This window comes from Hyperolius riggenbachi, chromosome 1 (assembly GCF_040937935.1).
Source record: "Hyperolius riggenbachi isolate aHypRig1 chromosome 1, aHypRig1.pri, whole genome shotgun sequence".
Classification (NCBI taxonomy): domain Eukaryota; kingdom Metazoa; phylum Chordata; class Amphibia; order Anura; family Hyperoliidae; genus Hyperolius; species Hyperolius riggenbachi.
Genome location: NC_090646.1, coordinates 284517701 through 284534002, shown reverse-complemented (window position 1 = coordinate 284534002; position 16302 = coordinate 284517701). Strand labels below are relative to the sequence as shown.

The window sequence follows — 16302 nt, the reverse complement described above, 5'->3', positions numbered from 1 at the left end:
GTAGTACGCTCCCGGTGGCGGAGTCTGTGCATGCGCACTACGCCACACTGGCTCAAGTACCTGGACTCATAGCAGAAGATCCAGGTGGTGGAGGTGGACAGTGAGGGACTGATTAGCCTGACGGAGGGTGGAGGAAGCCCCAGGTATGTACAACACTTTAATTTCCTTTGTCTCAGGCTTACTTTAAAGAAAACCTGAACTGAAAATAAAAGTCAAAATAAACATACACAAGTCATACTTACCTCCTGTGTAGTCTACTCCTCAATCTATTTTTCCTCTCCTGCCTCCTGTTTGTCCACTGTGATCAAGGGAATTCTCCGTCCTCCATTTTGAAAATCGCTACTACCCTATAACAGCTTCCTGGTCAGCACACTGTTAAACTGTAACATCGCCCACTTGAGCCATAGGAAAACATGCACACATCAGTTCTCCTCTCAGCTGTAACTGACAGCAACTGATACATAACTGACAGCAACTGATGTATTTCAGTTCTGACAAAATGTTGTCAGAACTGGAAGGGATCACTGTAAGAAGAAAATGGTGAGCTTCTGAGAGGAACTGAGGGCAAGGTAACTATGTAATTTTCATTTGAAGTTACCTCATGTGTTTATTTTAAATAATTTTACTCAGTACAGGTTCTCTTTAAAGAGAACCTGTACTGAGTAAAAATATTCAAAATAAACACATGAGGTAACTTCAAATGAACATTACATAGTTACCTTGCCCTCAGTTCCTCTCAGAAGCTCACCATTTTCTTCTTACAGTGAACCCTTCCAGTTCTGACAACATTTTGTCAGATCTGAAATATATCAGTTGCTGTCAGTAAAATATCGGTTGCTGTCAGTTATAGCTGAGAGGAAAACTGATGTACCAGGTAAATGTACCCTATGGCTATGGCCTATGTTTCCCTATGGCTCAAGTGGGCGATGTTACAGTTTAACTGTGTGCTGACCAGAGAGCTGTTATGGGTAATGGCCATTTTCAAAATGGAGGACGGAAAATTCCTTTGATCACAGTTAACAAACAGGACGCGGGACAGGAGAAAGACACTGAGGAGTAGATTACATGGAAGGGAAGTATGACTTGTGTATGCTTATTTTGACTTTTAATTTTCAGTTCAGGTTTTCTTTAAGTTACATAGTAGTACTATACTCTACATATGCACTCCCCACAGAGCTGCAGGGATTCCACTAAGGGCCCATTTCCACTATCGCGAATTTGCATGCGTTTTTCGCATGCAAATTCGCATAGCAATACAAGTGAATGGGGCTGTTTCCACTTGTCAGGATTCCTTTGTGTGGGAAAAATTCGCATGGCAGAGCCATCAGAATTCGCATACCGCTATGCGAATCGCATACAATGTATTTAATAGGAAATTCGCATGAGGTTTGGGTATGCGAATTTTCATGCGAATTCGCATGGAAAAGCACACCAGCACTGCCATGGTTAAATTCGCATACATCGACATCCATGCGAATTCGTTGAAAATTCGCATTGACCCGCATGCGAAATTTGCATCCGCATGCAAATTTTTACCGCGGCGATTCACACCGCACAAGTGGAAATGCAGCCTGAGAATATTGTGCACATTGAACCAGGGCTGGGGAGTCGGTACAAAAATCTTCCGACTCCTCAGTTTCTGAAACCACGACTCCAACTCAGACTCTGGGTACCCAAAATTGCTCAGACTCCGACTCCGACTCCTTCGTCTAATACTTAACAGGGCTGTGGATTTTGTACAAAAATCATGCGACTCCGACTCCTCAGTTTCTGTAACCACGACTCCAACTCCGGGTGTCCAAAATTACTCTGACTCCAACTCCGACTCCAGAGCCCTGCATTGAACACAGAGGTGTTGTCTATCACCCATAAACCTGGTTCAGATTGTGCATGAAGAATGTGTAATAGAGGAAGAACCCCCTCATTCCCCTGCAGAGTACCTGCACATCATTCTTACATGTACCCACACTTACATTGCCTAGGGCCTGATAGATGTTCTTTGTTCCGGTCTGTACCTTTTACAAGTACTCTTACCAAGGACTAGTTTTAGTCTATGTATGACTAAAGGGAATAAATATGTCTACATATCCTTCTCACTTCAGTTGTCTTTTAAAATTCCTAAGCGTTGGCAGTGAAGAGACCAATTTCATGTTACATACTTTCAATCAACAAGATTGTAATATGCAAATTAGAGGAGTTGGAGTCGGTGGAATCCTAAACTGAGGAGTCTGAGTCGGTGGATTTTTGGACCGACTCCACAGCCCTGGTAATTGGTATGAACTGTGGCTGCACAAGGTATAGTACTAATGGACTTTAGATAGCTTCATATTCTCTTATATTTTCCATCCTCTGCATTATTCATCATCTACAGGAATCAGCTTATTCCTCAAATTGCCAAATCATGCATTGACAGCATAACAGTGATATATTTCTGTTCGCTTTCAGCCATACTTCAAGGTATGTACAAATTAGCTTCTTGAATTTACTTAAAGAGTAACCGTTAGGCATGAAAAACAAAATCAATTCTATGATCTGTTGATCATATAAAAGGAATGCTAAAAAGGCAATGCATAACTTTAAAATCAATCTTACTTTTTTATTGCAGAGATTAATCCTCATGTCCCCAGCTCCTTAGTACGCAGCCAGTAATCAACCGCAAAAGAGAAGTTGCAGTGCAGGCTGGGGCGGGGGGAGTTTCTGCACAGACACAGCTAGTTCAGCCTGATTGGCTGCAGCCTGTGTCACTCTCACTCCTTTTTCTCTCATTGGCTGCCTCCCATGACTGTCCGTGTCTGCCCCCCTCTCCACACTCCAGCCCGACAGGCATCTCTGCTGATTCATGTGGGCAGTGGCTGCCATCACCGCATCGCATCCATGGGGACCTCCGTCCCTGCTACAATTTCCTTAGGGATTCTCTGCATTTACAATCAAAACTCGCTATTGGTGTGGGGAGGAGGGGGGGGGGGGGGGAAAGGGAGGAAATGACCTCACCATTGGCTTCAGCTGGAGGGGGTAAAGATGGCCCCTGTCAGCAAACGGAATTCTCTCCATTTACCTTTTTTTTATTTTATAAAGTTTACTGAAATCAATACTTGGACCGTGCAATACACATGTTATGTAAGTAGAGCTAGTATTTATCTACTGATATGTCGTTTTTTTATCTGGCATTGTATGGCTGACAGCTCCTCTTTAAAGGGCTTCTATGCTTAAAAATGTTTTCAGTTGTAGGCTGTTAAGCTGCTTGTATCTTTTGGGGACTCCTGTTTTGAAATTCTCTCCAGACCACAAATTTAAAATTGCACCGAGCGACAGACCCCTGACTGGTGTCCCCCCCCCAAATGTTAAGCCACGACTTAAGAGAAACAATTACTTGTATACCTGAATGTTAACTCTTTCAGGGCTCGTTTCCACTGTTGCGGTGCGGAATCGCCTGGATTCCACCGCGGACGAAATCGCATGCGGATGCATTTCTGCATGCGGTTTTCCCCGCGGTTTCGCATGGCTAAGAACCAGGCGAATTTAACCATGTCACTGCCTGTGTAAATTTTCCATACCATTACATACAAAATCGCGGGGAAAACCGCATGACAAAGCCGCATGTGATTTCCCTATTAAAAGCATTGCGGGCGATTCCCCGCATTCCAGCCGCACGCCCCCGCACACCAAAACGCACCCGCACAACGCACAAGTGGAAACAATCCCATCCACTTGTATTGCCTATGCGAATCCGCATGCGGAAACGAGCCCTCAGAAAGGAGCACTAATTATCTAAAAGATCCCAAGGTGAGGGCCGGAACACACAGAGTCCCAGGGTATATTCAAAATGTCTTGATCAAGACTAAGATCAGCGCTAAACAGCACTGTAACTCAAAATTTGCGATGCCCGCTGTCGCCACCGCAAAGTGTATCTACCCATAAAACTACCATTAGGGGTAAGAGTATGGATCATAGTGCTCCTTTCTGATCATATTTATTGCTGGTTTTTTTTGTATTTATACAATGACGTTGTGACATCATGATCTATTGACCAATAGTGATGGGGGGGGGGGTTGACTCTGTGAGTTTAGTCCTTGCAGTTCCCCATCAGGTCCGGTCATTTACATGTTGTTTTTGGTTGGTTGCCATGTTTTAGATTGAAACTGTATAAGCTGTGATTCTGCATTTGCACAGTTGGCTGTGTGGCGTGAACAGGGACTATGGTGGTCCGAAACGGTGGACCATAGCCACTATACAGCTTTTTACGTGTATGTTTTGTAAGATCCAATAAAGCAAATCTTTTGGTAAAAGAGCTGTGCCGGATCGTTTTGGAAGACTTGGATTTTATTCTAAATGCATTTTAACGGGAATAAGAAAAACATGGGGAAAAAAATCATTGTCAGTTTTTGCCCGTCATAGTTTTGAAATAAAACATTGTATGGGCAGCACAGTGGCGTAGTGGTTAGCGCTCTCGCATTGCAGCGCTGGGTCGCTGGTTCGAATACCAGCCAGGTCAACATCTGCAAGGAGTTTGTATGTTCTCCCCGTGTCTTTGTGGGTTTGCTCCGGGTACTCCAGTTTCCTCCCACATCCCAAAAACATACAGATAAGTTAATTGGCTTCCCCCTATATTGGCCCGTGTATAAATGCACGATACATACATAAACATACGACTATGGTAGGGATTAGATTGTTAGCTCCTCTGAGGGACCATTAGTGACAAGACTAAATTCTCTGTACAGCGCTGCAGAAGATGTCGGCGCTATATAAAGACTAAATAATAAAAAAATAATAATTCTAGTGTGGATACAACCCACAGATTTTTTTTTTGCCCATTTGTCCCAGTTATAGCAACGTTTAAATTATATCCCTAGTACAATTTTTTCAGTTTTACGTCCATCACTAACTACAAGCCCATACGGTAATTGAATTGTGTGGGTCTTTTTATTAAAAGGAATATGTATGTAGGTGTAATTTACTATTTGGCCACAAGATGTCCTTGCACATTGTTTCCAATTAGCGTATTTTAAATACGCAAATGGGAAGTAATGTGTGTACGTAATGCGTCGGAAGTTACAAATGATTGTGGCATCTCATTGATGCTGGCGATCATTCATTCATCTCCCCTCTGCACTATCATGCGCATGTCGCCTACATCTGAGAATGATCACAAGAACAGTAATCATTCTTGCTGCCCAAGCGCGGATTGGCTCAGGGCGATTGTGCACGCACCCCAGCAAAGTGCACAGACATGAGTCTCGCGTCCCTGCAGCTGTAGCAGTAGCATCCGTGGACGTGAGACTCGCATCTGTGTAGCTAAAAGGGTTAAGCATCAAAACTTTGAATAATGTCTGTTTTTTTTTTTTTTTGCATGCCTGCCTGCCTTTTCCTAGCTTCAGTATTCTGCAAGGGACGAACATTCAGCTACACCTTATTTGTATATCTGTTCATGAGCGGTAATTTTAAGTACATACAAAAGGTTTATATTTTAAATCTGTTTAAAACAAAGCTAAAATTACAATACAATTATAAAATTGTATTTATAGTCCTTCATCTAAATATGACTTACCTGGAATCTCATAGTTTTATTTTGTGTTTAAAGGTTATAATCTATCTTTAAACTTTTGACTGTTTCCGGTGAATGACAATAGCTTTTAATGTTTTCAGCCCCCATACAGACAAATCCTGAACTATTTAAATTTTTTGTTGTTGTTGCATTCACAAAGTGTTTCTTAGACACACATTTTTTTAAGTGCTAGCCATCAGTTAAGGCCCGTACACACATCCAGTCTTAATTGGCTAATTTTACCACTTCCATGTAGTTTGGGGGCCAACAGAATTTAATTTATTTATTTATTTACTTTTTATTGTAACATTTTTGTTGCAACATACAATATACACAGTAATCTGCTTTGTAAAATACAAAATACAGAATAGAATTTAAATACTTTTAACAATATTTGTAGGTAAGCTTTCATACCATGTAGAACTGATAAAATTGGCCACTCAAGAATGGATGTGTGTGCATGTCTTGAAACCAATTTTGACTGCTGTGAAACATGATTTAGTACACTGAATTCTTAACCCTTAAAGTAAGCAAAAAGGAACACATGCTAGTTCTGAGAAGAGTTATGACTGTATATTCACATGTCTATCTCATGTCACATACAGTATCACTTTAGGTACCATTAAACCACTTCGCATTCCTTGGTTTTTACGCCTTAATATTGCTGACAATTTTGGCATTACGGCTGCGTCAATAGTGATACGACAGTAACAACTTTTTATTACTTATGCTACCAAAGTGATGCATATATTGTTATTTTCAGGACATTCTAGGCTTTCTTTGGGTGATATTTTTTTCCAAGAATTTTTTCATTTTACAGGCATTTTATATTGGAAAATTAAGCATAAATGCAAAAATTACACATTTAATGTCCAGGAATCTGGGTTACCTAATTAGGATGTAAGACAGGAATCTGAAGTGGTTAATTCACTGTTTAAGGCTTCTTACACACTAAGACGTTGCGTTTGATGCGACGTTAAGGTCGCACAACGTTCCCCTAACGCAGCGCATGTAGGTTATGAAATTGAACGTTATTTTGCACTGCGTTGTCTCTTGGTGTGCCGTTTTTGTCGCATACTGATAGAACGAAAATGGCGCATGCGTTACATTTTAAAAAAAAAACCTTATTGAGCATGTGCAACACAACGCAGCAAATGTATTGCTAAATGCACAGCATGCAGCACTTTCTAAATATTGCTACACGTTACACACAACGCAACGTGTGCACTGTGAATGTTGAACAGACTTAATATTGCTGTGCGTTAGTCCACGTAAAAACATTTTCTAACGTGCGACTTTAACGTCGCACTGTGAAAGAGGCCTAAAGTAACACAGGTACTGAGAAAGCTGTAATGTGAGAAGGTAAATTAAATAAGAAGACATAAAGGTCTCGTCTTTCATGAAACTATAGTACTGAATTTTCTTTAGAAAAAAACAAAACAAACTAAAATTTGGAACGTTATAGAGATACAATAAGATGCTTCTCAGCTTCGGATATTTTGTAGTCTACAGGGTTTAGACCTGTGCTGGCAAAATATTACAAGACTTAAAATACAATCTGTTCTGTAGTTTGACCTCTGCTGGCAGACATGGCAGGTCTTATTATTCACTTCTGCAAAGTTGGTAACTAAAACGCATGTAGAATGCAAAGGTTCAATTAAGCCTACAGTATGTGGAAATGTATTGTTTACGTTATTCAAAATCTGAATGCCCTGGCATAATTTAAAACCTGCTTTGTTTCAGTGCAGTGTTTCTCAATCCTGTCCTTGTGACTCCCCAATGGTGCATATTTTGCAGGCAACCTCACCTGTGAACAGGTGGGGTAATTGGTGTCTCAGCTGCATTGAATCCACCTACCCGAGACATTAATTACCCCACCTGTGCATAGGTGAGTTTGCCTGCAAAACATGCACCGCAGTGTGCCACATTTGGCCCCGAGCGCGCCTTAGTTTGAGGACCACTGTGCTAAAGGGAAGAAAATGCTTAAGGGTTATTTCTCTAATTGTCATCCGGGACAACCTGAGATCCGGTCCCGCCCAGGATCTGTGGAAACACAAATCCAAGAAGATTAAAAGCCTCCGCCCACCCTCCATCCTCAGTTCATCTGTGTTTCCGCCACGGAAACACCTAAGAAGCAAAGCTCCCGTTTGTTTTTTTGTCGTACTCACCAGAGGGTGAGTTTGATGTATGCAGGAGGCTCAGGCAGTTTTGGGCGGATAGTAGGAGGCAACGTGGACTGCAGACCTCTTTTTCCTTGAGCGGTGTACGGCTTCTGTGTGGTGTATAGCCGTTACACCGCGCCTCCTCCATCAGACGCTGGCTCTGCAAGGCGCATCCGAGCAGCTGATTAATGCCGGAAGTGAGGTCAGACGTCGCGTGAGCGTCTGACGTTGGGGGCGTGGAGGAGGAGCTTGGGAGAGCCAGGAAGTGAAACGGCGTGCTCCTGGCGTCTCCGATCAGACCTGCAAGCGGCACAGTGGTGAGATGTCGCAGTCTGAGGGGAGAGCAGCCTCAGCAGCAGCGTGAATCGGAGGCAGCTGGCTCTGCTCCCAGATCCTCTTCGCAGGTCCTGCCATCAGGGTCCAGTGGGGTAAGCCTCCAGTTGGAGGATATATTTTCCTACTACCGCAATTGCATTGATTGTATAGGATGGCATCTCAGTACCTTGTCCTTTTTTGTTTTTACTTACAGACAAGATCTGAGCCTAAATCTACTACTACTACTACTACTACTACTACTACTACTACTACATCCAACCAGCCTAAATATAAGAGATGTAGCTTATGTAATAGTAAAATAACCTTAGAAGCCCCGAGAAATTTATGTCAAGCTTGTATAGATGCTATTGTGGCCTCCCAGACTTCCAATATTCTGAAGGAAGTCATGGATACAGTTAACAAGAATATGCAAGAAACGTTAGATAAGTTTAAGGAGTCCTTTGTGCAGCCAGTTAATGAATCTCTGCCGGGACCCTCTTCCGGTGCTCTATTCCATCACTCCTTTTCTGATATTTTAGGAGCTGAGGAGGAAGGGGAGGAAGTGTCAATATCCCAGGAGGAGGGGGAGCAGCCTCAGTCAGGGGGTTCAGAAGGGGATGATAGGGCAAAAACTCCTAGATTTTTATTTTCCTCCGATGAATCTTCTGAGGTACTTAAGGCAGTGTACACCACGGAACAGATCAAGGAATCCGTTCCGGAAATTACTCCTTAGGATCAAGTGTATCTTGGATTGGGTCAATCTTCGGGCAGAGTTTTCCCTATCCATAAAACTTTGCAGGATATTATTACTCCTGAGAGGCCGCTGTTTATTCCCAAATCAGCAAAGAGGAAATTTCCCTTTTCTCAGTCAGAAATTGACAAATGGACTAAATGTCCTAAGCTAGACGCATCCCTGTCTCAATATTCGAAAGACTCGGATCTATCCTTTGAGGACGCAGGTGTCCTCAAGGATGTTATGGATAAGAAAATTGATGTGCTTCTCAAGAAAGCTTGGGAAGCGGCTGCCTTTGGTTTCATTCCTGGTATTTCAGCCACCTGCATTTCCTGAAATCTTAGAATTTGGATGTATAATCTTATCGATCAGATTTCTAAGGGCGCTCCGATTAAGGATTATGCGGCTTCCTTGCCGGTGATTCTTAAAGCCGTCGCTTTTTTAGCGGATGCAGTTACGGAACTGATTCGTGTTTCTGCGCGTACTACGGCTCTCGTTAACTCGGCCAGGAGGGCAGTGTGGCTGAAGACCTGGGAAGGGGACCAGACCTCAAAGAACAGATTATGTTCTATCCCTTTTGAGGGTAATCTCTTGTTTGGGTCTGGTCTAGAGGAAGTGTTATCCCGTTCGGCAGAAAAAGGGAAACAATTCCCAAACAAAAAAAAAAAATTTAAGGGGAAAAGACCCTTTGTCTCCAAGAAACAGGACACCAATCTTCCAAAAAATAGGAATGTGCAGAGGAAGTGGTCCTTTCCCAGAGGAAAAGGTAAAGGGGGGTTCACTCTCGGGAAGACTGAGCCCCCCAAGCCTAGTAAATGACGGTTTAACAGTAGGGGGGAGGCTAATTTATTTTCGGACAGAATGGGAGAAGTTAGATCCCGATCCTTTTGTTTTTCAGATTATAAAAATGGGTTATCGACGTCAGTTTTCAAGCCCCCCTCCGCAAAGGAAATTTGTGAATCCAATTCCGAAGGACCCAGAGAAGGCCATAGGTCTGGAGATAGAGATTCTGAAACTTTTAGAGAAGAAAGTTATACTACCAGTACCCCAGGAAGAAGTATTCCAGGGTTATTATTCCCATGTTTTCCTAGTGAAAAAAGCAAATGGAGAGTTCAGATTCATTCTGAATCTGAAATCTCTTAATCCATTCTTTACATACAAGAAGTTCAGGATGGAAAGCATTTATTCAGTGAGAGCTCTATTACAGGGCAAGGAATATTTTGGGTCAATAGACCTTCGCGACGCCTATCTGCACATTCCCATTTTTTCCAGCCATCAAATGTTTTTAAGGTTCGCGATCAAGTCTCATTGCCAAATTCGACATTTCCAATTTCAAGCCCTGCCCTTCGGGATAGCTTCGGCACCCCGAATCTTTACAAAGGTGTTAGCAGAGGTAATGAAGATTTTGAGATTGCAGGGAATAGCGATAGTCCCGTACCTGGACGATCTCCTCATTTTTGCAGAAACGGAGGCTCTGACCAGATCTCACAGAAATACGGTGATCACTCTTTTATCCCAGGTTGGATGGATAATAAATTACGAGAAATCAGCCCTAGATCCAGTACAGGAGATTATATTTTTGGGGTACAGGATAAATTCAATAAAGAGGAAAATGTATTTACCACCCGAAAAAATTGCAAAGATTTTAAGGGAAGTAAATTTGTTATGCAGCCAGGAGAGGAGTTCCCTCCGCCAGATCATGCGAGTACTAGGGTTATTCTCAGCATCCATTCCGGCAGTCACCTGGGCCCAACACCATGGCAGAGATCTCCAGTCTCTGCTTTTGGAGAATTGGGACAAGTCCAAACATTCCCTGGACTTACAGATATCTATCCCAGAGGAGGTGAAGTCCAGTCTGGTCTGGTGGTTGGACTCTCAGAATCTAACCAGAGGACGTCTTTGGAGACAGGAGGAACTAATAAAAATCTTTACAGACGCAAGCTCTTGGGGATGGGGCGCAATGATGTTGGGCCATCATGCTCGGGCATTGGACGCAGGCAATTGCAAGGAAGTCGTCCAACTTCAGAGAGCTACTGGCAGTGCAGGAAGCACTTCTATCTTTTCAATCCCTGATAGAAGGAAGGCACGTGTTAGTTTTTTCCGACAACATCACGACGGTGGCCTATCTTTCGAAACAGGGAGGCACGAGATCAATCGAGCTCATGCGCCTATGCTCGGAGACTCTAGACTGGATAGAGCCTCGGGTTCTATCTTTGTCTGCAATCCACATAAGGGGGAGTCTCAATGTGGAGGCGGATTTTTTAAGTCGTCATCAGGTGAATCATTCAGAATGGGAACTTCATCCGGAGGTTTTCCAGATGGTGACAGACAGATTCGGTATCCCAGATGTAGATCTCTTTGCATCTCCAAGGAACGCAAAGGTGAAACAATTTTTCTCCCTGCACAAGTGCCAGAGGTCACTGGGGTTGGACGCCCTCAGCTTCCCTTGGGACTTCAATCTTTTCTATGCATTTCCACCAACAGTGCTTCTGCCACAGGTGTTGGGGAAGTTTCAAAGAGAGGGAGGGAGCATGAACCAGATAGCTCCAATATGGCCAAAAAGACCATGATATGCGACTCTACTGAGGTGGTCAGTAGGTCCACCTTTTCTTCTGCTGGCTCGTCCAGATCTGCTAATCCAGGGCCCTCTCATCCACCCCAGGCCACAGTTATTCAAACTGGCCGCCTGGATCCTGAAAGAGTAATTCTGAGGAATAAGGGTCTTTCTGAGAAGGTAATTGACACTGTCATGAAGTGTAGAAAGCCGGTAACTCAGAAGATATACCGAAAGGTTTGGAAAGTTTATCTAGCCTGGTGTGGAACTAGAACTAGGGATAAGAATCTGACTAGTTCAGTTTTAGAGTTTCTTCAGGAGGGGTCAGACATGAGGTTGGCACTTAGTACCCTTAAAGGGACACTTAAGTCAAACAAAAAAAATGAGTTTTACTCACCTGGGGCTTCCAATAGCCCCCTGCAGCTGTCCGGTGCCCTCGCCATCTCCCTCCGATCCTCCTGGCCCCGCCGGCACCCACTTCCTGTTTGGGTGACAGGAGCTGACAGGCTGGGGACGCGAGTGATTCTTCGCGTTCCTGGCCACAATAGCGCCATCTATGCGGCTATAGCATATATCATATACCATATAGCAGCATAGAGGGTGCTAATGTGTCTGGGAACGTGAAGAATCACTCGCGTCCCCAGCCTGTCAGCTCCTGTCACCGAAACAGGAAGTGGCTGCCGGCGGGGCCAGGAGGATCGGAGGGAGACGGCGAGGGTACCGGACAGCTGCAGGGGGCTATTGAAAGCCCCAGGTGAGTAAAACTCATTTTTTTTGTTTGACTTAAGTTTCCCTTCAAGGTTCAATGTTCAGCACTTTCTATATTATTGGATAGGCATCTAGCGCAGGAGGAGTTGGTAAAAAATGTCTTCAAAGCATTACAGAGGGCTACACCAGTAAAGCAGAAAGTATTTCCGCAGTGGGATTTGTCCTTGGTCCTCAAAGGTCTAACAAAGGCTCCCTTTGAACCCATTGAGGAGATTGAGATGAAATTTCTTACCTTGAAATTAGCATTTCTGATCTCAATTACGTCGGCTAGACGTTTAAGTGATTTACATGCATTATCTATCAAAGATCCTTTTCTAATCATTTGTCCTGATAGTGTCAGGCTCAGAATAGATCCAGCTTATCTTCCTAAGGTAGTCTCTGAGTTTCATAGGTCTCAGGAAATTATTCTTCCTTCTTTGTGCGTCAACCCTTCTGGACCTAAGGAGGAAGAATTCCACTGTTTGGACGTAAAAAGATCTCTGCTAGTATATCTCTCAAGATCAAGAGAATTTAGGAAGTCAAGTAGCCAATTTGTCTTATTTTCGGGTAAAAATAGGGGGCAGCAGGCATCCAGACAAACCATTGCCAGATGGATTAGACAGACCATATCTATATCATATGAAGGTAGTAATTGTCCCTTACCACCTATTATTAAGGCTCAGTCAACCCATTCTCTGTCAACATCCTGGGCTGAAAGAGCAGGAGCCACCATTCAACAAATTTGTCAAGCGGCAGCATGGGCAAGTGCATCAACTTTTATCAAGCACTACAGAGTGGATGTACTGTCTCAGCAAGATCAGTCGTTTGGAAGGTGCTCCAGGCGGTGGTCCCTCCCTAGGTTAGTCTTTTTTTGTTATAAAGACTTTCTTGTTTATCTCTCAGGTTGTCCCGGGTGACAATTAGAGAAAGACTCCTATTAGACCTACCGGTAATGGAGTTTCTGATTGTCATCCGGGACAACGGCTATAACCCTTTCCCTATCTCGACTACGCACCTTTCTTTTTTTCAGTTGAGATCACTGGGATCTAGTACATTCACCTTTAGGTGTTTAATGTTTTTCCTTCATCTTGGTGTTTCGAGTCTTAGATACTTTCAGACGCACTGAGGATGGAGGGTGGGTGGGTGCTTTTAATCTTCTTGGATTTGTGTTTCCACAGATCCTGGGCGGGACCGGATCTCAGGTTGTCCTGGATGACAATCAGAAACGCCTTTACCGGTAGGTCTAATAGGAGTCTTTTAGTTTTCTGTATTTTCCTGTTCACATCTTACAGACAGGTTTCATAGATTCCTGTTCACACTCTGGGAAACTTAATTCACAAGCAAACCTGCGTAAATTTTTTTTATTTTTTATTTTGTACACGTCAAACTATATATATATATATATATATATATATATATATATATATATATATATATAGATATATATATATATATATATATATATATATAGATATATATATAGAGATATATATATAGAGATATATATATATATATATATATAGAGATATATATATAGAGATATATATATAGAGATATATATATATATATATATATAGATATATATATATATAAATATATATATATATATATATATATATGTATATGTATTTCACACCCAAAAGAAAAATGTATTTCATGAATGTTGCTATTCAAGTTCATGTATCGATTTTTAGTTTCTTAGGTAGGCAAGATAAAAGCTGATGGTCGAATGTCTCTTATCTGCTAGCATCTTATCATTTGTGGGTTGTAGCCAAATTCTACATGCACACTCAGATGGTTTGCGTAAAAACGACCAATCGTTCACAGTTCATCCTTCAAGATATTCACATGATGGGGTGTTAATGACATGATGCGTTTTTAAAAGACTGACAGACGATAGGTTAAATGAAACGATGGTGAGGTACCATAGACTTTGTGGAGACATCATTTAGGCTTCTTGCACACCAAGACGTTGCATTAGGTGGCACGGTAAGGTCGCACAACGTGCATCTAACACAACGTATGGTGCTGCAAGAGCCGACAGTAGAGTGAGCCGCGTTAGGCGGCTCGAGTCCTATAATGTCTCCCAGAGTGGCGCTGATTGGCCAGCGGGACCACGTGATGCGGAGCGAGACACTCCGCATCACGTGGTCCCGCCGGCCAATCAGCGCCCGCCAGTGCAGTGAATATTAAGTAGCCATGTGCGCGGCTACTGTAGCTGGCTCTCCCCGCCTCCTCTCCGCCCCCTGCTGCGCATGTGTAAACAGTCTAACGTGGCTATAGCCGCTCCAACGCCGTAGCATGCTGCACTTTGCACAGAACGTGCAGCGTTACATGTAACGCACCGTGGGCTGTGTGAACAGCCCACTTGTGTTACATTGCTGTGCGTTGGGGGAGCGTTACAGGCGCACTAACGTGCGCCTGTAACGTCTTGGTGTGTAAGCAGCCTTAATGTCTCCGCATGGCTCTGTATACACTGCTGACTATGAATTATTATCTGCCAATGTGATCCATCATGATGGTCCTTTGAAACACATGAGAATCGTTGTAGATTGTCTAACAAGTTGGGTGATTCTTTTATTTGCTGCATGTTATCTAAACGTTGATTAGTTCATCTCAGACTATTTTTAAGCAGTGCAGGTACGTACTCTGATCACTACTAGTGCCTGCATGCGTCCTGCAAGGCGCATTCCGGCTAAGTGGAAACTGGCTCTCTTCCTGATTTACATTCTGCAATGTATCACAGGTGGCAACATCTTTAGTGCTGGTAGGTGTTCGCAGTGGAATGTTGTTACACTGAGGCTAGGTTCACAGTGGGAGTTGCATTGCCTGTAACAGTGGGAAGCATACATGGCGTTGTGAGCATACAGTTACTGAAAAGTATACTTCGCTGTACTGTTAACGTGCATTATGCAATTAATGCACTACTGCAATCAGTCAGACTGCACCGCAGTGGCTGCATTGCTTTGCATTTCAGTGTGACGTTCTGTGTTACAATACGGCCCTTGTGACGCACCGCAATGGACCACTGTAAACCTAGCTTGAGACTTCTAAATTCCGGAAGGGAAGAATTCCACACAGTAAACAGCCCCTGCTAAGCCTCTGTGTGTGTGTGTGTGTCTGTGTCATACCAATTTACAGCAATATTTAGATATAGGAAGTGTTTCTGATGCTGAATCCAGGATATTTACCGTAACTTAAAAGTGGGTGTCCTGAATTATTAACTGCATTTTACTATGTGTTGTTATGGTCCCTCTTAAACCATTTTTCGTCTGCAGTTCAGTATACTTATGTCCATTGTGCGATTATGGTCCATGGATGTATGTGTATGTCATTCTATACTCATTAGGGCTGTGGCCCACTAGAGAATTTTTAGGCATGTTAGGAATTGCCAGTGATTCTGAAACACTAGGCTAATGAAAGTGAATGGAGGTGAGCCTACAGGACTGATTGCGATTTGCTGCAATTGCGGATCCTGCAGCATTTTTGGAGTGAGTTAATAGAGGAAAGCAGGGCTCAGCATTGCCTTCCTCTAACTAAATGGCTCAGAAAATCCCTGCAAAATCACATTGCAAAATCCCCTTTGGGGCCTGTTTTCACTTGTGCGAATCTGCACGCGTTTTCTGCATGCAGATCCGCATAATCAATACAAGTGGATGGGCCTGCTTCCACTTGTCAGAAATCCTGTGCGGTTTTGTGTGCAGGAAAAATCTGAACAACAGTTGCAAAATCTAACTGACATAATAGTGTGCAAATGATTAGGGAGGCCGGCTGGTATCTTGCTATTTTGGCAGTTAAACTGCTGTTCAGGAAATTCTGTTGAAAACAAAGAAAGCCCTGAGAATCCCCCTTAAAAAGATGGACTGGCCCAAAACCTGTCATCTGTCACATTTTTTAACTGCCTACTTTTTTCGCGAAAGAACCCCTTTAAGTCTCATTTACACGGGTAGATGAGGCTGCGATCCGGCGGCTCGATTAGACGCCGGATCGCCTCTTCCGTGTCCCCGCTCGCCGCGCGTGCACCGCATTCGATTCCCCGCTTGTCCCCACCTGCGCCGCTTATCTTCCGCTCGATTCCCTGCCATTGTCCCCTCGCGGGGAGCGAGCAGGGAATCGGCGGAAGCAAGATCCGTCCTGTCGGATATTATCAATCGAGCTGATAAGGAACATCGCGGCCGCATCTACGCGTGTAGATGCGGATTTAAGGTGGCCACACACCATACAATTTTTTAAATATCTTCAATTTAAG

At 43.3% G+C, this 16302-nt stretch overlaps 1 protein-coding gene across 3 annotated transcripts in view; it reads left to right on the top strand.

Moving 5' to 3' along the window:
• Positions 1-16302, top strand: part of KCMF1 (potassium channel modulatory factor 1) — a 90098-nt gene that overhangs the window by 29681 nt on the left and 44115 nt on the right. The window contains exon 1 of one of the 3 annotated variants that reach the window (XM_068233664.1): positions 13236-13290. The exons of the other annotated variants lie outside the window; for them this stretch is intronic. Within the exon in view, the coding sequence (XP_068089765.1) occupies positions 13266-13290 (25 nt within the window). The 5' untranslated portion in view covers positions 13236-13265. Of the gene's footprint in view, positions 1-13235; positions 13291-16302 lie in introns of those variants that run through there. 3 annotated transcript variants of the gene reach the window in all.